Genomic DNA, 25,362 nt, shown 5'->3' on the forward strand with positions numbered 1-25,362 from the left:
TATACAAACACAGTAACTAAGATTTTTTAAGAATCAGCTAATATTTCAGGGTCTTTCAAGGTAAGACATTTTAAAGAGACCTTCCTTTCTAAAACTGATGAGCCCACAGCTTCAGAAAATGGGCAGTGATATGGTCCAGTTAAGGAGCAGAGGGTGCACAGCAGGTCACTTCATCTATCCAGTTCCTTGTGCTACAGTATGAATTTCGGGTCCCCAGGATAACTGCTTGAACTAAACAGTTGGCAGTTGCTGAGCTGTCAGGTTCAGATAGGGTTTTTTTTTAACCTAATTAGGCTAGATTTATTTTTAACACTCTGTATTACCATCCGCTTCTGACTTCCATCCATCTACTGCTGAGTACATGCTGCTCTTGCCAAAGCGAATGTACTTCAGCAGCTATCTCAGCCCCCTGGAAATTTACCACCCCGCAGGAGATCACACTTGCCACTGTTGTCCTTTCTAATAATTCCATGGCAGCACATGCTGTTCATCTGACTTGTTCAGTGCTCTAACTGTGCAACTGTTGTTATTTCTTTCATAATCATTACCATAGCTGCCGTTGTTGATAATTCAGGGTTAATTACTTGCTAAAAAGTGTAGCAGAACAATTTAGCACGGCTTAGTCTGTTCATTGATTAAGTTTACAAATGTCTGCAGTCTATCACTGATACAAATGTTACTGGAGTTTTATATAATTGGCTTTTACTGAAGGGCTGCAGCAAAAATGAGGCTTAGTCCAACCGGCAAAGTCAGCTGATTGTACTTCCATTGCGTGGTTTTTCATTGGGTTTTGGGCAACCATGTGGGAGGAGAACTGCCATAGTGAGTTACTGGGTTAACTTATGTATTCATTCACATTGCAGCAGCATGCAGCTTAGATACAGCTACAGATGTGCTGAAGCCTGGCATTGAAAAGGATGTCATGGCAGCTGCAAAGAGTCTAGCATTTCAGTTACGCTTACTGCACCGGGCTGGCCTGTCACAATATATCTTACTGTATTGGTATTCATGAGGCTACATCTCAAATCCTGTGTAAAGTTTTGGGCCCCTCACTACAAGAAAGACTTTGACATTCTGGAGTGTGTCCAGAGGAGGGCAACAAAGCTGGTGAAGGGGCTGGAGAACAAGTCTTATGAGGAGCGGCTGAGGGACCTGGGGCTGTTTAGTCTGGAGAAAAGGAGGCTGAGGGGAGACCTTATTGCTGTCTACAACTACCTGAAAAGAGGTTGTAGTGAGGTGGGTGCTGGCCTCTTCTCCCAAGTAACAAGCGATAGGACAAGAGGAAACTGTCTCAAGTCACACTCGGGGGAGGTTTAGTTTGGATATTAGGAAAAATTTCTTTACCAAAAGAGTGGTCAAGCTTTGGAATGGGCTGCCCAGGGAAGTTGTGTAGTCACCATCCCTGGAGATGTTCACAAAACATGTAGGAGTGGCACTTCAGGACACGGTTTAGTAGGCATGGTGGTCTTCAGCTGATGGTGAGACCTGATGATCTTAGACATCTTTTCCAGCCTTTATGATTCTCCTGGAGATAGACATATTTATGTCAACACTTATATCATAATGTTCTCTCTGCTTTATGGAAAAAAGTGAGGAAAGAATTGCAAAGAAGCGTCATTAAAGGTAAGGATGACTCTCCAGCTGGTTTTCTCTATTCTGGCAGTCTCCTGTTACATGAAATTTTGAATCTGTTACAAATAGAAGGCTCTGGATGTATGCATAGTTTCCAGTGAAAAGGGTGGGAACTAGGACCACTGAGCGTCTTTCAGCAATGAGCTCTTTCTACTATCCAGTCAGGATCTCCCATCTCCTGATTCCAAGAAGCAGAAAAAAACCCATGTGCTACTATCCAAGAGAAGGTGAGTTTTAGAATTACACTCCTTTAGAGGGCAACTGGACCCTGGAAACTCCACACAGCTCTCTGATTTTACTTGTATTACACTGTTTGCAGTGAATTAAGCCTGACTGGATGCATTGTGGTATTCTGCATTCATTTAAGCCTACACAACATAGGGTCATGCAACATGTCATCAAAAGCCTTTGGCCGCTTTACACACTGACAAGCAAGTGAAAGCAAGACAGGTCCCCTCTTGGATACCTTTTAGATCCAGCACAGTGCTGTCTTCATCTTTGGATGCCTAAGTATCCTAAATATTCCTAATTATCTTAATATTAAATTTGAGCAAGAGAGTGATTAATTGTTCCATTACCTTCAGTCTCTTCATTGATACTGTGTCATCAAACCATATTTTACATCACTTAGGAGACAACACATGCAAATCAATTATCTGCCTGCTCTAGAAGATTTAACAAGGGAAGGAATTACTTCCATCCAGTAATGCACACAGATTTTCTTGGGAGGATTTTTTCTGCCTTACAAATTCAGTTTTAAAATATGATTTCATCCTTACAAGTCTACCTGTTGGTTTCCAGCACAAGGGGCATTGCAAACCCAGCAAGAACAACAACCTACTACGCTGTCTCATCTTCTAAATGCCTTTTTTTTTCCCTGCTACACAATTTTAAAACTATAAATAATTTATTAGGAAAACAAAACCCGCCCAAGATAAATGTAGATTTAAAGTTTCTTCAGAAGGAAAGGTAGTGGATATCCTTTCTCAAGAAATTAAATGACAATTTAATTAGCCACAAAGAAAATTGACCTTTTACTTTACTTCCATGGTCCAAGATCGAACACACAATAATTAGAAAGGGGACTTTTTTATCCAAATAATCATCAAGAAATGAGATTGGGGTTTGGGTCTCTGACAGCACCTATGCTTGCTGAACACATCATCTGCACATCCTGTAGCCACATCTGTAGAGCACATGAGAACCGGGAGGCTGATGCTTTTGCATGTAAGGGGGAGAGAGCAGTGCTCTGGCACCAGTGCCATCTTGTGCTGCCCATGTAGCTGCTCCTGCTCACTCAGGTATGCTGGGCACTGCAGCCCCCATTGAACCTCATATATTCACCAGTCTCTGGCAGAAAGGGCCTTCCCCTGCAGCAGTGCTTTATCATTTCTTTTCCTTGGTTTATCCTCTTAGGCTCTTGCATCAGCAGCATACAGCACTATCAGATCATTGTATCAGCATGTTCTTGAGACACAGCTGTTGGAGGCAGGGAGTTATTTTGAACGTATACAGGCTCCAAAGCAACTGCCATTGAAGACAAAACAAATTTAAAAAAGCCTTAAACAAAAAATCAAGCTTAGGAGTAACCTCATTGTTGTGTTATGTGTTGTGTCCCTGTGCAGTCATTCTTCTGTTCAGATTAGTCATGTACTTGAAGAACAGGAAGTTCACAAGAGGGCAGCCAAATCTCATGTGGAGAATTAGGACCCTGGAAGGAACAAATAGCATGCAAACCATAAAAATACTAGCCTATGATTGCTTTGAAATCTCAAAGCTTCATGCAAGATGTTTTCAAAAGTGCTTTTGCAGAACAAAACAGCCTCTGCCATGCAATTACATACTCAATTTCCATGGAAAAGATTTGTTTACTGAGTGTGAAAGACATACAGCCCAGGCTGCTGGCCAGAGTCTTGTGTAATCATTACAGGCTGCAACACGAACACAACAGTTTGAACACCTTTAACATATGATTAATACTTTTCTCTTTTACAGAGTGAAGAGAGCTTGGACCTTTAAAGGAAGTTGAGGGCTTTAATTAGTCAGGCCATAGAGAAAGAACTGGACAACAATTGTGGAGAGCAATGAATGTATGCTGAAAACTCACAGGGAAACTGATGGCAAGCTGATTGCGATAGATTTTGAATTCCAAATGTAGATGGACTTTCATGTGTGGATGCCAAAACCACAAGTGTTCCTATATAATTCGAAGAAGATAGGAAATGCAAAAAAATTCAAAAGCACGTATCTGTGATTATTGGGAAATGCTGTACTTGTGCAACTGCTTTATCCCTTGGCATGGTCTCAGAGAATTGATTCTGCTTTCTTAACACCAGCTACTTACTGCTGCTGAAGGCTCTTTGTTGATTTGCACCATATACACTAGTGCTAAAGAGACACGAGTTTATGCTATTGTAGCCTATCTGTACCACATCTTCACCCACACAGCTCTGTCAATGTAATACTGACACACTGACCAGGAAAACCAGCAGCAAAGGCGACTACACACAAAATTCTCTCAAATGTACAAAGCAAACAAAAAATATCAGGCAATCTGTGAGGTTACTGAAAATGACACGTATGCTATTTTCAGAGAAACTTGATTTGTGAGGTGATGGTTGCTTCACAGGCAATCAGTCACGAAGTTTAGCCTCTGCTGTATCTTTCTTTCCCATAGGCAGCACTTACCATGGCCAGAACAGGTGTAGATAAGAGCAGTGTTTTAGAGCTTGAGCTGATAGCATAAAATGAGCAGAAAATGCTGCCAAGTGAAAACAGGTTGGAAAAACACAGGAAGAGGCCATAAAAAAGTGAAAAATATTTCATGTTGGGAAGACTGGAGTCTCGGATGTGGATGTAAGTGATGTGACATCTGCTGAGCCACCTCTCTCCCGGAGCCCTTTCTCCAGTTACTTCTGGCTGGTAGCATGCTGTCGGCATAAAAGCAGAGGCACAAGCAGCACTGGCTGGAGCTTGGCTAAACCCAGCACCAAGTGAGGCGCAGCACAACTGCTGTAATTTTCTGTCCTGCAGGTGAGACCCCAGCTGATATGCTCACAGGAGGCTGAGTGTCAGGTCACCTCTCTGGACAGGGCTGTGGTGTCAGGATGCCACCAAGAAGCACAGCCTCTGGCACAGCTGCGTGGTGGGCACCACTCTCTGCACTTTCAGCTCTCTGCACCACTCCGAGATCTCTCCTGCCCTGGGCATAGGTGCCAGAGGCAGCAGCAGCAGAGGGGCTGCCAGCCAGCCTGGGGACTTGAGTGACCTGCCCTGCAGTTTCTCCTTTTGAAGCTGTGTAGAAGATCACTTCCTCCTGATTCTTGGTAAAAATGTCATCTAGTATAGAGATTTCACATTGTTATTCTGGTGCCTGCAGGCACCTTTCCATGTGAAACAAATGTTAAGGACCTTTTCTCTAGGATATTATATGCTTTGTTAATAAACCACTTTGGAGATCCTTAAAAGAATAATGTTCCTGGGAGTGCAGGAAATGATGTGCTGGTTTTATGCTGTCTTCAGCTTTTGTGGTTTTGAGTGGCACAACATGACACGTTGCAATTTGTCATTTTCACTTTTGGAGAAGCAGTTAGAATGGAGCAATCCAGCCATCCCAGCTGAATATGCTGTTGTTAACTGACAGAGGTCTGGAGTGCAACAGGATTCACGAGGCTGTGGTGGAGGTGCTGACTTTCAAATCCCAATTGCTCACAGAAATACAACATATTGTCAGCATGTACAATATTCAATTTCATGGGACATTTCCTTTAGTGTTACCTATGGATGTTTGTTTAACCTTCATCTTCCCTTTTTGTGAACACTGCAGGAATTATTTCTTGTGGCTCTCCTGCTTTACCGGATACTATGTGCACTCTGTGATTCCCAGGGGTTTCTGAGGGCACAGACCTGAGCTTGCCCAAGCGCATGCATATGTACACTCACATACAAATGCTGGACAATTCAATACCATGAAAGCTGTCACAGGCCAATTTACTACAGGTTAGTATAAAACCAGATTTCATCTCTGGTCAGCTTTTCTTTGCAGAATACAGATGTCTATCTGGCTGGTGCTGCCTAAACAACAGTGTCCTTCTACTCCAAACGGTCACAGGAGGAAGCTCCTGCTACATCTGTCTGGCCTGGCAGCAGGACCCAAAATAGGGATTTACCCTGTACAGCTGTGGAGGTCAGACAATCTGTGGCTATCATTATATATATTTATTTTATTTTATTTTATTTTATTTTATTTTATTTTATTTTATTTTATTTTATTTTATTTTATTTTATTTTATTTTTAAGTGTGGGAGAAATTCTACTCCTACACCAGAAAGAAAAGCAGAGTGGGCTGAATCAGTTCCTCAGACACTACTGTTTCACATATTTTTACCTTATTTTTAAGAATCCTAAGCAGCCTAAGCACAGCTCTGAACTTTTTTGCTACAATCTGACCACACTAATTTTAACAGATGAAACCTGGGTTTCAATGTGTGTTAAAATGAATAGGCATTTTCAAATTAAAATGCAATGCGCTGAATTATTCTTATGTTGAGACTGATAAAGCAATTTCATCAATTGATCAAAACCTTGCTCAGTTAGGCTTCACTGACCTTGCTTTTCTCTTCTTTGCTCAAATTAACATTCTTATTTATAACTGAACTCAGTGGCAGTCAAGGTTATAAAGGCGCATAAAGGAAAAAACCTGACACTCCAAAGTCTTCAGCCTCACTAAGATGAAGTTCATAGAAGCACATTCAGATAAAAATCAATGCTACCCAAATCAGGAAAACAATTCACCTGTAGAGGCTCAATTTGGATCCTTCTACATGCATAAAGGAGAATAATTATCATTGTACATGCAGAAATTCTTTTTTCTTATTCAATCCATTCTGTGGACAAACTGTTGAGTTGACTACTTTGATAAAGCACTTCTAAATCACTTTAATAATTCCCCAAACACTCAACACAAACCATACTGTGGTTTGAGGGTTTTCTTGAAGCTGGAGGTTTACTGAGGTGTTCACAGATTTTCCCACGTTTGTTGTGATATCCAGGTGGAAAAAAAAAATCAAATTATTCTTGATATTTAATATGATAATTCTAACTGCGACTCATAGGTAGAGGAATGTCATGTCACTAGCTATGCAAGATATGAAAAGGTGTGCATCCAGAAGTAATGACCTTATTTCAGTGTTGGTCTTGTGTTAGTGGAAGCCTGCTTTAGAAGAAGCCTGTGGGAAATGATCATGTAATTCATCTGCCTATTGTACACTACAGGTGAGCCCAGAGGTACAATAAGATACACACTCGGTAAGTGTTTTACATGTAAAAAATCAGTAATTTAATGCATTAGAGTGCAATTATAGACCTTAATTTAGAAAGTGTTACTCATTCACCATAGATAACCTTCAGTGGCTATTAGAATTTCGTGGCCTGAGTTCATTACAACTGGCAAATGTCGTTTGTACAGCCAGCACACACAAGGGCCTGTTCTTTGGCTGGAAGCACATTTTTTCAGTATTAAATCCACTCTATTAAATACCAGAGAGAACACCTGATTGGGTCTTAATAAAGATTACATCCTAGTTGCATTTTAAGGGAGGTTATGAAGATTGCACATTATTAATGTATTTAATAGCATGTTTAAAACAGAGTGGAATACAACAGAAATATTACAAGCACATCAGTATAACACATCATAGCTGGTGATAAACCATGGCAATAAACAGCCTATTAACTTGCTTTAGTCGTTGTCAAAATACAAGACAAATTACTATTTGTTACAAAAATCTTTTAAAGCATTTACTCACCTTTTATAAATGAACCTTCATATATGGCATTTTCTTGAAATTAGTAATATGCTTAAAATTATGTACCTCAGTGCTTAATTTCAAGAAGCTGCATAGAACTAGGACATGGTAAAATTCTGTAAATAATTACTCTTAATTTTTGATGCTTTCATGTGTATAGTGGAGTGGATATATTTTCGTTTTCCCTGTTTTCTAATCTTTTATGGTGCCTGCTAGGTGTCTAGCTTTCTATGTGTATGTGACTTGCATGAGGCAAAGGAGGAGCAAAAGACATATCTCTACTTAACACAGACACCTTGGCAGAAGGACAACTTTTGTTTTAGTTTCCATCATTTTTTGCAAGTGACAGAACAACACGAGATGGTTGTGTAGGTGTGCCTTTGGTCATCAAAATACAACAGGCTCATCTGCATCGTTTGGAACTGCATTACCTCCTCTGTGCAAGAAGGCGTTGAAAGATGTCAGCACAGTGCTATAGAATGTACAGCTGCAGTAACAGACAACTTAGCTATTTCTCTTCTCTGAATTATACAATATGCTATATTGGCATCTTTTTTTCAGAGCCCTGTGATTTTCACATTTCAAACTTGGAGGTGTTTAATAACTGAATCAAAAGGACTTAGTCCACAAGCAAGTCTGCAGTTGTAATAATAGTGTGTGAGCACTGTTCAGTGATACACCAAATGCACCAAACTAAAAAAAAAGTTCCAGGTTGGATTTTCAACTATAACTTCGCAAGAGCTGTTGCGAAAAACACTTCAGTAACTTTGTGGCCTGTTGTTTGCAGCAGTTTGTGCTACAAGCAGCAGTGAATACCTTGCTTTCATGATGAAATGTATATTATATATTAAAAACACATTCAAAGACAAAGTTGGGAAAGAATACCAGTTCTGCTTACTGCTGCTTCAGCCACTTCTGAAGTTTATATTCACCACCTGAAAACTGGCTTAGCTGGCACCCAGACTGTGTCTAGGTTCTAGACACTGCTTCAGTATCTTCAATATAAAACGTGTCAACCAGGGAGATCTTATAGAAGCTTCCAGTACTTAAAGGAGGCCTGTAGGAAAGATGGGGAGGCACTCTTTATCAAGGATTGCAAGAAAAAGACAAGGGGTAATGATTTGAAGCTGAAAGAGGGGAGATTTAGATTAGATGTCAGGAAGAATTTTTTTCCTGTGAGGATAGTGACGCACTGGAACACGTTGTCCAGAATGGATGCTCCATCTTTGGAGGTGTTCAGGATCAGGTTGGATGAGGCTTTGAGCAACCTGATCCAGGAGAAGGTGCCCCTGGCCGTGGCAGGGGAATCAATTGTGTTCCGTTTTGGGCCCCTCATTACAAGAAAGACATTGAGGTCCTGGAGCATGTACAGAGAAGGGAAACGAAGCTGGTGGGGGGCTGCAGAACAAGTCTTATGAGGAGCAGCTGAGGGAACTGGGGCTGTTTAGTCTTGAGAAGAGGAAGCTGCAGGGAGACCTTATCACTGTTTATAGCTGTCTGAAAGAGGTTGTAGCGAGGTGGGTGCTGGTCTTTTCTCCCAAGTGATAGAACAAGAGGAAATGGCCTCAAGTTGCACCAGGGCAGGTTCAGATTGGACATTAAGAAAAATTTCTTCACCAAAGGGGTTATCAGGCACTGGAAGGGGCTGCCCAGGGAGGTGGTTGAGTCCTCATCCCTGGAGGTGTTTGAAAGATGGGTGGATATAGTGTTTAGGGATCTGGTTTATTAGTGGACCGGTACGGTTGGGCTTGATGATCTCAAAGGTCTTTTCCAACCTAGTGCTTCTATGATTCTATGATCTTTTAGGTCCCTTTGAATTCAAACCATTCTATGATCCTTTTATGTGGACAAACAGTTAGAGGCCCAAGCAGACAGGATCCACCAAACCCCTAGGTGTTTCCCACAAGCTACAACAAGATTAGAAGTGAAGTTACCCACGTTAAGCGACTGGCGGCACATGTGTAAACCTCGTAAAAAAAAACCGTGTAAACACAAAACCTGGAGCAAAGCCGCAGGTGTAACCTTCGGCAACGCTCCACGAGGCCGGGGAGGGAGGGAAGGGCGAGCAGGGAGGCGCAGCTCCGCAGGCGCTGGGACCGCCCGGTCTCCGCCCCGTCTCCGCCCCGGTGCGGGCTGTGCGCGGCGGCGGCACCCGGGCAGGAGGTGAGTGGGGGGACGGAGTTGTTCAAAATAGTGTCTTATTGGGCAATATTTTTGCTCCCAGGGCAAACGGGGATTGTTAAACCCATTTTAAGGGTGGGAAAAAAAAGGATCATAGAATCATGGAATAGTTTGAGTTGGAAGGGACCTTAGAGATCATGTAGTTCCAACCCCCCTGCTGTGGGCAGGGACACGTCGCACCAGATCAGGCTGCCCAAGGCCCCATCCAACCTGGCCTTGAACACCACCAGGGATGGGGCATCCACAACTTCCCTGGGCAACCTGAGCCAGTGTCTCACTAGTCTCATGGTGAAGAAATTCTTCCTTATGTCCAGTCTAAATCTGCCCCTCTTATTCCCCCTCGTCCTATCACTACAAGTCTTTGTGAACAATCCCTCCCCAGCTTTCTTGTAGGCCCCTTTCGGGTACTGGAAGGCTGCTTTCAGTACCTGAAATGATGCATAGGGTATAAAATTCCTAAAAGGTAGGAAGGCATCTGAAGTGGGACAGGACGAGGTACAGCCTCACCTGCACCCGATCTTGGGAGAGTCCAGCTTGCTGGATGTCAGTGGGGTTCGCATCTGATCTTGGAAGAGTCCAGCTTGCTGGATGTCAGCAGGTTTAGCACCCAGTCCTGGAAAAGGCTGGCTTGCCGTATGTCAGCAGCGTTCACACCTGATCTTGAAAGAATCCAGCTTGCTGGATGTCAGCAGGGTTCTCCCTCTCTTCAGTATTCCAGCACGGAATTTGTTTCTGCAGACCCCCACCAATGCCTCGGTCTGACAAGGCAGACCAGTCAGCATCTAACCTTGCTACGTTGTATGGGTAGATGTAGGCATGCTTCTAGCTCAGATGGAGCCCAGAATGAAGCAGTGGCTGCTGCTTTGTTTTAAAATGGAATGGTGAATTGTTACTATACTGTCCTGGCTCATGGCTAGGAGCATTTGCCCCAGTCATGGGAGAGTTAATTCAACTCCATTGCCTGAAGGCAAGTGAGACGATCTTGGTCCTAATGGTCAACAGGCACTTTTTGGCACTCTTCAGCTTCCTTTTGAAGGTGTGACACTATGCAAGAACTTCTAGAAGTTGATCAAGATAGTAAGAGGCAGGAACTAGAGGGGAAAGCAAGAAAGGCATCAAAGATGTTCTCTAAGGATGGTTTCTGGATTGAACATGTACACAGTCAGAATATGGGAACTGCTCAGAGCAGTTCTCTTCCCTCCCATTTCTTGGCCCCATGCAAAGCATCCCCTAAACCATCATTATGCTGAAAAACATCTTCGATGTGGTGACTTCTGAACATTACTCAGTCAGTTGGAAGAGGTGCAATAGAAGGCCAGGTTGGATGGAGTCTTGAGCAGCATGGTCTACTGGGAGGTGGCCCTGCCCAAGGCAGAGGGTTAGAACTAGATGATCTGTAAGGTCCCTTCCAACCCAAACCATTAAGTTTCTATGAGAAGAGGTGAGCATTTGTGAGGTGAAAGGGTTTGGTATTGCATCACGCAGAAAACAGAATTGAGTGTAGCTGTTTTACATAATAGGTTAAGTTGCTAAATGAAGACACTGCTGGCTTTCTCTCCAGAAAGAGCTGAGTAGGGATGGAATTTCAAATTTATCTTGCACAGGGATTTCTGTTTTGGCAGTCACTAGGTGTAAGACTACAGGTGTAGAAAGACTACATATCTTTCTACATATACTGCATGGAGTGTATAAATCAAACTCCTGCTTCCACTCTAAATGCCTTTCAGGCGGGTTAGCCTGTGTGACAGCTAGTCTTGGTTGGGTTGGGGCCATCTTGTATAAGGATATCAGTAGATGAGCACTCAAGCTGGGATATATATGCAAGTGAGCAGTAGGACTTCACTACCATACTGTGAATCAATTAAATAGCTAACTCACCAACAGCCTCACATAAGAACTGTTTCAGAAAGGCTTCTAGATACTTGTACCTTCTTCACTTGTTAGGTCTTCTTTGCACAACAGGTTCTGCAGTACAAAGTTTTGTCAGCTGTACTGATAAATTGTGACTGTGAGTGTAATTTTTCTCTTACACTGACAAGTTAGAACTAACTCAAGTTTCTTCTGATCTATGCCTATTTCAAAGGAACTCGGAAAGTATCCTTTCAACACCTCCATTCCAGGAAAGAGTGGGGCAGGTTTCTAACTTCACTTAAATGCTGGGAGAATTGGCTGTCTGTCTCTCTTTTGTACTACATTTATGGTCCTCCTGTCATTGGGCATTTGCAGCTTATTTTCTTGTGATTACTTTTCTTAAAACGATGTGCAAAAAACATACTTGAAAAAGTAATTAAAAAAAATCCCTTCATTATCAGTTGTTCCATTTGGCCCTACATATTTAGGCACCTATCTCCATGGTCTTTTAGCCGTTCCTTAACAAATAACATGCTCAGATTGGGTCCTAGCAGTGCAGATCTGGCAACCATGCCATTCCCCTTCCAGCTAACCATGTAGTCATCTTTGCTGATTTGAGCTACTGAAACAGTACCACTGTTTTATGCCTGACCCCTGTTTCACCGGTATGACAGTACTTATGAGCTTTATTAAAAAGTTAGCTTTGCAGGTAACGCTGTGAGCTCTACCTGTGACCTGAGGAGTTACAGTCTGAATGCTACTTCCTTAAGTATTTCTGTCCCATCTGTGAAGCTGGTCTGTAAATTAAAAACTTGGCTGTCATTCTTGCGAGTCATTTTCCTATTATCTCTTTGATCTTTTCCTGGTGAGATTTTTAATCCTGGCTGCTTCTAATTATACTGTGAGCACAATAAAGGACCTTTTGTTCCTGGACTCAATCTACTTTGTGAAAAATGTAGTTCAAAATCATAGATAAGAGGGAAGGAAAACTAACAGGAGGGAAACATTACTTTCCTGGAGTGGCTTCCAGTCTAGACTAGGCAGTTATCCCATGATAGTGTTCAGATTAAAATTAAGTCAACATGGATTTAGGGAGGTGACTGTGACCATCCAGGGTAGGTTTGTACAGTTTTGAACCAGCATCTCTGCATCTCTGCTGAGAGACAACTGTAGCACCAAACTGAAAAGAAAAAAAAAAAAACAAACAAAAAAAAAACAAACAGAAAACAAACAAAAAAAAACCCCAAACCAAACAAAACAGGAATTTTCACTGTCGTTAGTGAAGCCTTGTGAAGTTCATTTCCTCAGGACCTGGAAAGTAATAAGAAACCTTGTTTGTCCTTATCTCAAGCCTAGCTGAGGCTCTCTGCCTTCATAATCCCCTATGAGACACAGGGGCAGAGGAGCCTGGGATGCCCCAGGCTAGCAGATGGATCTGTGCCCAGTGCTGGAGCACTGTGACTGCAACAGCCAGCCCAGCTGGCTGCTCAGGTAAGGAAAAGAGCAGGCTGGCACTGCCTGGGAGGAAGACTCTCAAAATGGTGCCAGAGGCTAAAAAAAAATGAGTAGGGCCAGGGGCTGGAGTCTGGGACTACAGCACCCTCCCTGGTGCCTATCCAGTTTACTCCTGTCTCTCAGAGAAATAGCCCAGAGCATGTTTTACCCTATACTTTGAAGTTTATTTCCCCATCCTTCTGGAGACTATTTTCTTTTAAAGAACTGTAATAATATAATAAGAATAGAAGAATCACACTGTCTTTGAAGTGCGTGTGTCCACATCTTGTCATATAATCTGAGGGGATATCAAACCAAATAAATCTAGATGACAAACAGGAATGAGATAATTACATTCCATAGGCAGCTTGTGATTACCCAAACCAGTGGCTGGTTTTCATGGTCCTTCTTTGTCAGGTCATTAAATGCTTTATTGTCTTAGGTTTTCCCAGTTAGTGACAAGAACTATCACAGTACTCACTTGCTGTTAAGTTGGAAAATGCTGTATTTAACTTAAGCATCCTAGCAACTTAAGGGAGAGGCAGAGGAGGTGAAACTGGACACCTTCTGTAATCTGATGAATGAAATTGGATTGTAATTGTCTAGAGAGGTCCCATGAAGAAAAGTTTGTTTACACTGCACAGCTTTTTCTGAGCATAAATGCATGTGTTATGATGGCTTACACGCTGGGTGAAAGCTTGGAGCTTTATTTTTATTTCAGTAAGTACATTTGACCTAATCAGATAACAGCAGCAATACAAATTTTCACAATAGCAGTTGGTCTTTTTCTGGCCAGTCTAAGAACAAAAGCTTACTGTTTGTGATATATAATTTAAGAACATTTTTATGGCCTACATAAATATTACAAACTCCTTGTCAGTAGGTTTACAACTTGTTAGATTAAAAGAAAAAGGGTGCTCTTTGAAGGTCTTTGGGTTTTTTCTGAGAAATTTTACCAAGTGCCAAATACGAATAATTCTTCACAATCAGTGTGTATCACCAGCCTCTGGGAGAGATGCCTGTAATTGTTGCCAGAGTGACTAATGATATTGGGGTATGAGAGCATATTTTGCTTGTTCTGTGCTTTCTCTCAGAAATAAGAATGACTCCAGTTCCCTCAGCTGCTCCTCCTCATAAGACGTGCTCCAGACCCTTCACCTGCTCAGTTGCCCTTTTCTGAACATGCTCCAGCCCCTCAATGTCCTTCTAGTAGTGAGGAGTTCAAAACCAACCACAGGATTCAAGGTGCGGCCTGACCAGTACTGAGTACAGGGGCACAATCACTTCCCTGGTCCTGCTGGCCACACCATTTCTGATATAAGCCAGGATGCTGTTGACCTTCTTGTGCACATGAGCACACTGTTGGCTCTTGTTCAGCCAGCTGTCGACCAGCACTCCTAGGTCCTTTTCCACCGGGCAGCTTTCCAGCCACTCTTTCCCAAACTTGTATTGTTGCGTGGGGTTCTTGTGACTGGAGTGCAAGACTGTGCACTTAGCTCATGCTTTAGGCAAAGTATAATGAAAAGAGAAAGAGACTGAAGATAAGGAGATGGAGATAGGAACTAAGATTATTCATTAACATGTGAAGTCTCAGGTCAGGAGTAGAGTCTTGCATAGGTTCCTACGGCACTTCTGTGTTTGCTCAGCGTTCCCACACTGCTGAATTGTGAGAGATCATTTCAGCCCTAACTGCCAACAAGCTGTATGTGTGTTTCATTGTGTCTTACAGCTCAGCTTTGTCCTGTCAGCATGGCTGAGTGGTAACAGACTGTTGTGTCTGCCACAAATCCTTTCCTGGAGCCCTTCCAAGCACCTTATATGCAATATGGCCAAAGATCAGTTACAGATGTACACAGATCAGGTATTTAAACTTCAGTACTGTTAGTACTTGAACTTTTCCTAACATTTGTTCTCAAAAGTAAACTCGGTTTGAAAGAGGAAGGAGGAGAGAAGAAAGGAAGGATTTCTTTGACTTTTTCAGGTTTGTCGTTCCAGAACTCGTGGACTGAATCAAGAAGCCTTTGAAATCTCAGAGCTATCTGAGATTATCTATAGTGACTAGGGTGTAACCTGAAACAAAGCAAAAATGTCCAGAGGTTCCTAACTCTTCCTGTTCATTGTTTCCCTTTGGCTCTTTCATGCCCATGAGCTTTGTACTTGCAGCAGGTTTCTTTATTGATACTGTTTATGAGTGCTGCACTTTGCCAGCTTCTGGCAGAAAGATCTGGGGTAAACTAACTCTTCTAGGAACTGGTTAATCCCTTGTCCCAAAAGGATTTAACAATTGACTGTTGTTTCTGGTCTGGGAAAGACAGCCTGCAACCTTTGTCAGTAATGTTGGATGCCAGGGGGAGGCATGGTTTGCTGGAACAGTTTCAGAGTAAGACCATAACTACTTCAAGTAGAATTCAGAAACCCTTAATCCTAAAGCAGGCTTGTGGCAATTAGAGATGAAATTCTCACACACTCATCAAAATATACTGCTACCTTTATTTATGTATATGCTACTCATCTGCGGTTCAGTGACTACAGAAAATGGCATGGATGTTTTTGTGAAAGTTAGCATGAAAATGCATGCTTTTTTTTTTTTTGGTGTAGGTAATGAAAAATGTACCAGCTTTACCTATGTCTTTACCTTTTTATCCACAGGCAACATCCCAAACACCTAAGTGACTGGTATTCTTGATCAGAAGACTTCATCGCTATGGAATTATTTCAAACAATGTGTTCTCATGGTGGGCGCACAATTCCTCTGGCTAACTGAGGTCACTGCAATAGGTTAGTGAGAAGATTTTAAAACTCTTTAAATCTTACAGATAGTTATATCAGACAAGTCTTCTCTGGAGTCCACACCACTTGGTTCCCTAAAACCCGTGGCTGAAAATTGAGAACCATTTAGGCCTGCTGCTCATTTTCATAAACACATACGATACATGTCTATTCACTTCCATTCATATTTGACGTAGGGTTGTGTGGCAGAAGCAGCAGAGGCTGCTGAAGAGAGTAAGCATTCTACTGAATGCTGCACAAAGCCACTTCTGAGAACAAATTTTTCCTTCGGTATCACTGTTAAAAAGCAAGCAAATGCTCTCAACCATCAGCAAGGACAAAAATAGATGTAACCCATTCTTAATTTATGTGGAATTCAGTGTATTTTTGTTAGGGGTATGGAAAGGGGAATGGCAAATCCTTTCTAATTCTCGATGGAACAGTTATTGTTCTAATGTCTTTCCTCACTTGTGTACATCAAAAAGATGACAGTGTTAGCCCTCCTCTTCAGCTATGCTTCAGGGTTTGCTTACTGAAAGCCCCTGTGGATGTCCTAAGGTGTGTGAGTTTCAGCACAAAAGAACCCGATACTAGCCCTATAGCTCAGGAACCAAGAGTGGGAGTTGAGAGACAAGGAGATGGCTATAGAACATGTTCTAACCTGTCACAGTGAGACAAGCCTCAACGCAGTCAATTCACTCTGTATGAGTGGATGTGTGTTGAAATATAGATTTTTTTTTTTTCACCCTTAGTTGGTAAATGTCGGTATGCAAGAATTAACATCAAGACAACATGCCGACCCACAGTGCTTTGTCAGTGAAGCAGTTTATAGCCAAAAACTACCTTTTTCCAAAGATCATGTCGGTGGTCACTTTTTGTCAGTAGAAAATGTGAAAGCAAACCTCAACAGCCTTTCAGAAAACCTTCTGCAGAAATGCTTTGAACATTGGCAACATGGTATGCAGCTGTGTGTCAACTCAAAGGGAGCTATTTTGAAGGTTATAGTGCTTGATTTCTTAATTTGTTACATAAAAAGAGTTACAAGCAGTGTTTTGGGTTTTTTGTGTCCAACCTTATACACAGCTGTGCTGATATGGACAGGCACTACTACAACATCTACTGTTGGGTACTGTCACTTCCCTTCCTTCTTTTGCTATGCTGGTGAAGGTTTCTACGTAATGTAAAACCAACATAGAACTGAGTTTTAAAAAAGTTAGGACAGTATTGTAGGTCAGTTGCATCTGTGTTGGCCTTCCCTGATCCAAACACACACTGCCTGAGGGGGCTGAGACCAGAGCGAGAGTATTTGTATTTTGTATGCACTCACTTGCTACCTTTTGATCTAGGTAGACTATCCACCCTGCATTGTAGTTCTTCTCATTGCTCATAAACACACCCTGCTTAGGACTTTCCATCCCAAATGCACTTGCTGCATTTTTTCTACCCCTCTTACTTTCCCCCCCTATCTTTTAACTGTTTACCTCTTCTGACAGCAATGCAGTAGAATGAACAAAATCCCAAATGCTGAGCTCTGTTTCTTTGAAGTTCATTGCTCCAGTTTTAATAACAAATGAAGCATTTATACATCCCTTCATCTCCATGCACAGACACATAACTGAATGGAATGATGATCATTTTTTTTTTGAAGAATATTCTTCCCAAGAGATTTTAGGTGCTAATGTACAGTGGTGGAGGGTTGTATAAAGTAATACGTGGAGGGATTCTGTTAAATTAAAAGTATTTGCTGTCCTCATGAAAGCAGTAAGAGGCATTACTTACTGCTAGCATCCTCCTCCTGCTTATGGAGGGCCAAGATTCAAAGGAAAAAGTAGTAACCTGTCCAGAAAAAATTGAGGGAGCAAGAAGTTTACAAATGTCAAATGAGCAAAGGGTTTCCAAATGTTCCTTGTCACTAAACCATAGTGGAGGTGGAGTTTAACAACTGTTAAGAGATTTTTAGAGACTTCCTTAAGTTACAAAGAAATGGAAAAGTGTGAAAGCAAAAGTGGCTAGAAATATTTCACCATGTTAATATTTTCTAGTATTAAAAATAAAATTGCATTTTTAAATTAAAAAAAAATTAAAAGTAAAACCAATGTTTTCTAATTCTTCCACTCTGAACATTTTGCACTTTTTATTGTAGTAAGTTCATACACATGTCTATTAAAATTAGACTTCCAAAATACTTTTTATTTGTCACTGCTTTTGGTAATGCTGTGATTTTACGCATACTTTAAAAAACAGCCATAACATCTAGACAAATACAGGGAATGAAAATGGAAATGTCTGAAAGATAAATGTAATTTATAACTATTTGTGCTAAATATCTTACATTATGATGTCAGCTAGAACCATTGTAATAGTTAACAAGTAATAACAGGGAAACTTGGTGTTTTGTTTTCATGGTTCAAGGAAAGAGAAAAAGTATAAAGTAAACAAGATCTTGTATGAGTGGTTGTTTGTTTAGTTGTGTCTTTTTTAATAATCTACAACATTTCGTAGTCACAAAGGCTAACATTATATAGTTTACTTTTTATAATGTCCCCTTTTAGCAGTGCATGCTGGGTCAAAAAATGGGATAGAAAACACAATTACTTTCTAGTACTAGGAATTATTCCCCATAGATTCAGTTAAAGTCTCTTAACAGAATTTTTATATTTGTTTCCTACAATTTGTTTTTCATTGCAGATCATCCTAAATTCCGTAGTGAGACAAAATGTGAATGAAAGTTGAGTGCCAGGAATTCAGAATTTAGCACTTTCCTATATTCATAATCTCTTTTACTTTCACGCATCAGCTCTTGTACCAAAACCATGAAATTGTCTTAAAAAATGACAGGATTAGTATTTTTAGTTGCAAGGTACGTGTGTTTCCCAGCTGGTGTTTGAGCCTTAAGATTTGCAGGCTCACCCTAGAAGTCATAGCTGTTGCAAGTTAAGATTTTAGCATCATTAGATCACTTTGAGAACATCAAGAAAAACGTTAGGTACAGTGATATTGTGCCAATCATGAGATTCGATGGTAGTATAATATGCTTGTAATTCGTATTTAGTAGATAGTTTCTAAAAAATGGCTGGGTTTTTCACTGGTTATTTACAATGACAATATCATAGGGGTTTCTACTGACATACTTTTTCATTTCCCAGGAATCACTTTGATGAGAGCAACAAGCGTAAGGTGATTTTAGTTCAAGTGCAATATTCTGCATAGAGTTTTGTACTTGTGTTTTAAAGATACAGTGTGCTCAAATCATCATAATAATTACTGTGGTTTACCTCTTTTTAATTACTAGCTTAAAGCCCAGCTTTTCCTTTCTGAAGGAGGTTTACTTTGCAGCCATTAGGTGGTCATTGGGTTTTGTTCCGCAAGGATTTACACTTGCCAATTTTTAATCAGATTGTGGTGGAAGTCACAAAAATTCTTCCATTGGTTGTCATTTCATTTCAATAAATGCTTCTTAGTTAGAAGGTTTATTAAAGCTACAGTACATAAGAAACTACTTCAGGGCTAATAATTTGGTCTGTTCTTTACCATGCTCAGTAAAAAAAAGACCTTTCTTTCTTTGAAGAGGCTTTTGTCTTAGATAAAGAGACAGGCGGATGGATGGCATAATGCAAGGAAAATCCAGAATGGGAATAAATAAGTAAATGGATTCATTAGTAAGTTGCATAAATTAATTTATGCAGCTTTTTGTATAACTTAAGAATTTACAGTTCAGGAAATGTAGTTTTTCCAAAATATAAAATCTTGCTGTACAGTTTCAGGCTACTACATTTTTCTTCCTTTTTCTTCATTGTTAGCATTGTTCCTGCCTATACTTTCAAAACTATTTTACAACCGTTTCAAGAACAATTTCACATTGTAGGATTAATCTGAGGATCAAGGAGCCCCAAAAGAGGTCCCCCTTTTAAAAATCCATGGCTGTTAGGCACTTCTGCGTGACAACAATCTGAACGCCAAATAGCTTGATTGCCCTCACAAAGAGAGCACTCAGAGAAGGAGCAGCATTGGCCTCCTCCGTTGGGATGACTGGATGACTGCACTTTATTTCCGTAATTCATACTCTTTAAACCTGTTTGTATAACTGATTAAGGAATTACACCAGCATGATACAAGTGTTCCATGATGAAAATTAAATAGCTAGGCCAAGATTTTCATACTTCTGTAATGGGGTTTTGGTGCCTCCCTTAGGGTACCTAAAGGAAGGTTACTTTTCAGGTCATAGGAGGTGCTCACATCTCTTTGAGAATCATCTTCTGATCAGCCAGCCTATCAAATGATGACTGTTAGACTTCAGAGAAAGGATAAATCCCAAATCACTAGTCATTTACTATAACGTTAGTCTTTTTTTCTGCAACTATTAAAAGTGTTCTACAACTTACTGCATAGACAGCCAACTGCAGAATTAATGCTTACTTTTTTTCTTTTTTTTTTTCACTTAGATTCATGATGTTACGTCAACAGCTAATACTTGTCTTTGGAATATCACTAGTTAGTTGTATATGTGCACTTAGGAAATGTTATTCAGAAGCCCAAGTCTCCCATTATTATTTCTGCAACCTCACGGATATTCCACTTGTGCCAAAGGATACAGTAAAGCTTTTGCTAACTTTCAACTATATCAGACAAGTGACTGCAACTTCATTTCCCCTGCTGGAGCACTTGTTGGTATTGGAAATCGGAACACAATATGTCTATCCTGTTACCATAGGAAAAGAAGCTTTCAGGAACCTGCCAAACCTTCGTGTCTTAGACTTGGGATTCAATAAGATTCTTGAACTTGATCTTGATGCTTTTGTGGGCTTGTCACGTCTGACTGTACTCCGTCTATTTCAGAACTGCCTTGGAGATTCCATCTTGGAGGAGCATTACTTTCAAGATTTAAGCTCATTAGAAGAATTGGATCTTTCAGGGAACGAAATCACGAAACTTCAGCCTCATCCCTTATTTTATAATCTAACAGTCTTGAAAACTGTGAACCTGAAATTCAACAAGATATCCAACCTGTGCGAAAGCAATCTTACCAGCTTCCAAGGAAAACACTTTTTATTTTTTAGCCTCAGTTCTAATCATTTGTACAAGACAGATGAAGTGGTCTGGGCCAAATGCCCAAATCCTTTCAGAAATATTACATTTATCTCACTAGATCTTAGTGTAAATGGCTGGAACACAGAAAAAGTCCAGTATTTCTGTACAGCCATTAGAGGGACTCAAATTGGTACTTTAATATTTAGCTCTCATGTAATGGGCTCGGGATTTGGCTTTAATAACCTTAAAAATCCAGATAATGATACATTTGTGGGACTAGCAAGAAGTGATCTTCGTTTGCTTGATATCTCAAAGGGTTACATTTTCTCTCTCAATTCGTTAATCTTTCAAAGCCTTGGTAATCTGGAATTGCTAAACCTTTTCAAAAACAAGATTAATCAAATCCAAAGGCAAGCATTTTTTGGCTTGGAAAATCTAAAAATTCTTAATCTCTCAAGTAATCTTTTAGGTGAGTTGTATGATTATACTTTTGAGGGTCTACATAGTGTAATGTATGTTGATTTACAACAAAATCATATTGGGATGATTGGTGAAAAATCATTCAGTAGGTTACTAAGTCTGAAAATAATTGATCTCCGAGACAACGCCATTAAAAAGCTCCCTTCCTTTCCACATCTGATTTCTGTTTTTTTAGGTGACAATAAGATAACATCTGTAGCTCACACAGCAATAGCAGCAACACATTTTGAATTAGAAAGAAATTGGTTGGCCAACCTGGGTGACCTGTATATTCTTTTCCAAGTTCCAGATTTGCAGTATATCTTCTTAAAACAGAATCGCTTGTCTTACTGTGTAAAAAGTGATAACGTTACAGGAAACAGTCAGTTAATCTATATGGATCTAGGGGAAAATATGTTACAGCTTGTGTGGGAAAGAGATTTATGTTTGGATGTGTTTGGGGCACTGTCCAAACTTCAAGTCCTACATCTGAATAACAACTACCTTAGAGCTCTTCCACAGGAGATTTTTAGAGATTTAACATCTCTAAAAAGACTTAATCTAGCTTCCAACCTATTGTCCCATCTTTCTCCTGGGCTTTTTCCGCAAAGCCTGGAAAACCTAAATTTATCTGGAAACCAGCTTTTTTCCCCTAAGCCTGAAGTCTTTATGACTTTGAGTATTCTGGATATTACACATAATAAGTACGTCTGTGATTGCACTTTAAAGAGTTTACTAGTGTGGCTAAATGAAACCAATGTAACCCTAGCTGGCTCACAATCTGACAGGTACTGTGTATACCCACCTGCATTTGCAGGGGTGCCACTGTCATCTCTGATCTATGATGATTGCGATGAAGAAGAACTCCAGCAGGCACTCAGTTTCTCAGTATTCATCCTCACCTCTGTCACTCTTCTAATGTTTCTGATGGCAGTCGTCATTTTCACTCGCTGCCGGGGGATTTGTTTTGTCTGGTATAAAACTATCACCAAAAAAATGATAGACAGCCATCCACAATTAGCAGATAACAGTGAATACAGATATGATGCATATCTGTGCTACAGCAAAAATGACTTTGAATGGGTCCAGAATTCTTTGCTAAAGCATCTGGATTCACAGTATTTTGATAAAAATTGGTTTAACTTGTGCTTTGAGGAAAGAGATTTCTTGCCTGGAGAAGAACATATCAACAATATTCGTGATGCCATTTGGAACAGCAGAAAAACAATTTGCATTGTGACCAGACAGTTTCTCAAAGATGGGTGGTGTTTAGAAGCCTTCAATTTTGCCCAGAGCAGGTACTTCTGTGATCTGAAAGATGTCCTCATTATGGTAGTGGTTGGGTCGCTTTCTCAATATCAACTGATGAAACATAAACCAATTAGAAACTTTTTACAAAGGAGTCGATATTTGCGGTGGCCTGAAGATTACCAGGATGTAGACTGGTTTTTAAATAACCTTTCTTGCCAAATTCTGAAGGAAAAAAAAGTGCGAAGGGAAGCCAGTGGTATAGAGCTGCAAACTGTAGCAACAGTCTCGTCTTGATAGTATATGGGTTGCTGGCTTTTTAAGTACCCCGTTTCCAGCTGTGCTATCGCAGGAATAAACAGAATTTTACTTTCTTTCTTCGAAAAAGCGGGTAGAAGGATAACTGTTTCACTATAAATCCTATGAAACATGGAGACAGCTTGAAAGGAACCAGCAAATATCTGAAAATGCAGATAGTTTGTGGACTATGAGACACATTTTCAGAAGAATTAAATGAATCGCAGATGTTTCACATTTTGGGTGCTCAGCTTCAGGCACTTTATTCCTGGGTTTTTTTGGACTTACCTAAGGTACTTACTACTTACATAAGGTCTGTTTCCATTTGAGAAGAATGCCCACAGTTGTTTTGTCCAAAAAGAGCCCATGGTGCTGTATGGAAGTGACCAGGTATGCTTTCATGTATGGCCTAGTCCAACTATTGGATTATTATACTTATGGATTCATGGATTATTATACTTACTCCTGTGCTTTCTGAACTCTTAACTTTTAATGCTCTGTTTCAACATAGAATCAGTGCTTTGCACCTTTATGCTTTAAATCAGTGTAACACAGATTTCATTTATTTGTTTTCTACTCAATTAACCCCAGCTTCACAGCTGGAATGTGCAAACTTAGATCTTCATTCATCCTCTTCCCCTCTCCAACTTCTCTGCTTGGTGGTAAAACTAGTCACTGGTTTACTTTATTTGCTGCTGTTTCAGCCTGGTGCTTTTTTAGTTGAACTGCTTCCTGCCCTATAGAGAGGAGCAGGTATCCCCTTTGGATCTGAAGCAAGCCTGGGCTTGGAAAGCCAACAAGAAACTACCTCAGCAGCCATGTGGGCTGTACACCGGTGACGCGGCCAATGGCCCAGTGACTGCCAGACAGCTTTCACATTCTGAGATTGGAAAGTACAGAAAACTGGTGTGTTATTTAGGTTGTTCTCTGTACATCCTGTTCCTGTTCAATTCAAAGACGTTTTTCTGCTTCTAATGAAATATTTTGCTAGAGTCATAATGCTTGGTACTGTCTTACCTCTCTAATCATTTTACCTCTGCTTGTTCAGGTATGTGTCTTCAAGGGGTTGTTCAGGGTCATTTTAATAAAAGTCTGACTCAGTGTTCACTTTTACAGAGCCTGCATCTCTTATTTCAATGGCGACACACTCCTTGCATGAACTGTTCATCTGGTTTACACATTTATTCAACAAAAACTTACAAAAATAATTTTAGGATGGCCTTAGTGAGTTTTTCATTGTAATGAGGAAGCAGAAGTGGGAGGTTTTATAAATTGTCTGTCTTCACCTTAGCTGCAAACAAATAATACCATCTGAACTATTTTGATAGAGATGAAAATGTACAATCCACTTCATGTGAATGCAATTTTTTTAATATAGATGTCCCTGTGGCTGATCTAATTTACTCTCAGTGCACCACTATACAGGATTTCTGTTGATGAAATTACTACAGCAAAGTATTACTTTCTTCTCAGTCAATGTAGTCATTCAGGAACAGAAAAGGGCTAAAATTTGGAAATTTTTCAAGGGTGTAGGGGAGCAGATTTAAAAAAGGAATTGACTATGGTGATGAAGCCCTGGGTGTCGCTGTTGGATCGCGTAACAGCTAGGACTCCCCAGACTCCCCCTGCCTCCCGGCCACTGCAGCTGCTGGCAATGGGGACAAAATACTAGTGCAGAAGGGAGGGCTGAAAAAGAACCAGCAGCCCTGGCTTCCCTAAGCCTCTGTGGGCTGTCAGAAAAGCCACCGTCTGCATTACAACGCTCAGCATTTCTTACAATTCTCTTAAAATGTCCAATTCTTTTTCTTTTTTTTTTTTTTCCCCCCTGAACCAGCGCAAATATTTATAGGCAACCTTTCAAGTCAGAGGCTGAACCAGAGAGTATTTCACACTGAAAATCACTGACAGGTAACCAAAGCAAAAATGAACCACATTGCAGATGGAGGCTGTCAGCCTATGGATCTGTATGTGGTGTAAGAGATAGGAATTTTGAAAGCATGCTTCAGAAATTATCTTTAAATGAACGTCACAAAATATTTTTGATCAAATGTGAATTGAGAGCCCTCTTCCACTTAGGACTTCCTTGTGTACTTACAAGACACTCCTATCACTTCAGATACTTAAAACTTCAGCCAGTCTGTGTAAGCAGAAACAAGTTGATACAGATGGTGTAAAGCAAGTCTTTTTTTATTTGTTTGAAAAGCTTCTGTCTACTTCATGCTTGTGCCACTGGTGGGAGGTGGCTACGTAAAACTTGCATTTACTTCAGTGTATGAAAAAGTCTGACTTTTTATGTAAAGTTTAAATAAAACCTTTGGGTGGAATTTCATTGTCTGCTTCTGTGCTCAAATACCATTTTTGAAACTTAAAGAGAAGCGTGAATTGTGTTAGAAGCAGCTGGAAAAACTTATTCCTACTGCAGAGGCAGCCCCCTTCCAAATTCCATTGCAAGATGTCTACAAAAGGCAGTAATAGGATTTTTTGAAAACATGCTACTGAACACCAGTCCTGATTGTGGAGTGGTTTGCAGGCATATGAATAACTGCAATGTCAAATTTTAAAGAGATCTGAAATAACTTTCTTTTTTACTCACTGT

General features: G+C 40.5%; 1 protein-coding gene across 5 annotated transcripts; it reads left to right on the plus strand.

Moving 5' to 3' along the window:
• The first annotated feature begins 527 nt into the window (after positions 1 to 527).
• On the plus strand, positions 528 to 24,949 carry TLR5 (toll like receptor 5). Of its 5 annotated transcripts, XM_054063194.1 has the most exons (5): positions 9,579 to 9,602; positions 12,823 to 12,962; positions 14,695 to 14,826; positions 15,615 to 15,743; positions 20,177 to 24,949. In XM_054063194.1, the coding sequence occupies exon 5, from the start codon at positions 20,181 to 20,183 to the stop codon at positions 22,764 to 22,766; it is 2,586 nt and encodes an 861-aa protein (XP_053919169.1). In that variant the 5' UTR covers positions 9,579 to 9,602; positions 12,823 to 12,962; positions 14,695 to 14,826; positions 15,615 to 15,743; positions 20,177 to 20,180; the 3' UTR covers positions 22,767 to 24,949. The 5 variants fall into 5 exon arrangements, with proteins under 5 accessions (XP_053919173.1, XP_053919170.1, XP_053919169.1 ...); XM_054063198.1 differs by lacking the exons at positions 9,579 to 9,602; positions 12,823 to 12,962 and adding an exon at positions 528 to 5,631; XM_054063196.1 differs by lacking the exon at positions 12,823 to 12,962 and having other exon boundaries at positions 9,584 to 9,602.
• The last annotated feature ends 413 nt before the right edge of the window (positions 24,950 to 25,362 follow it).

This window comes from Cuculus canorus, chromosome 3, assembly GCF_017976375.1.
Source record: "Cuculus canorus isolate bCucCan1 chromosome 3, bCucCan1.pri, whole genome shotgun sequence".
Lineage (NCBI taxonomy): Eukaryota > Metazoa > Chordata > Aves > Cuculiformes > Cuculidae > Cuculus > Cuculus canorus.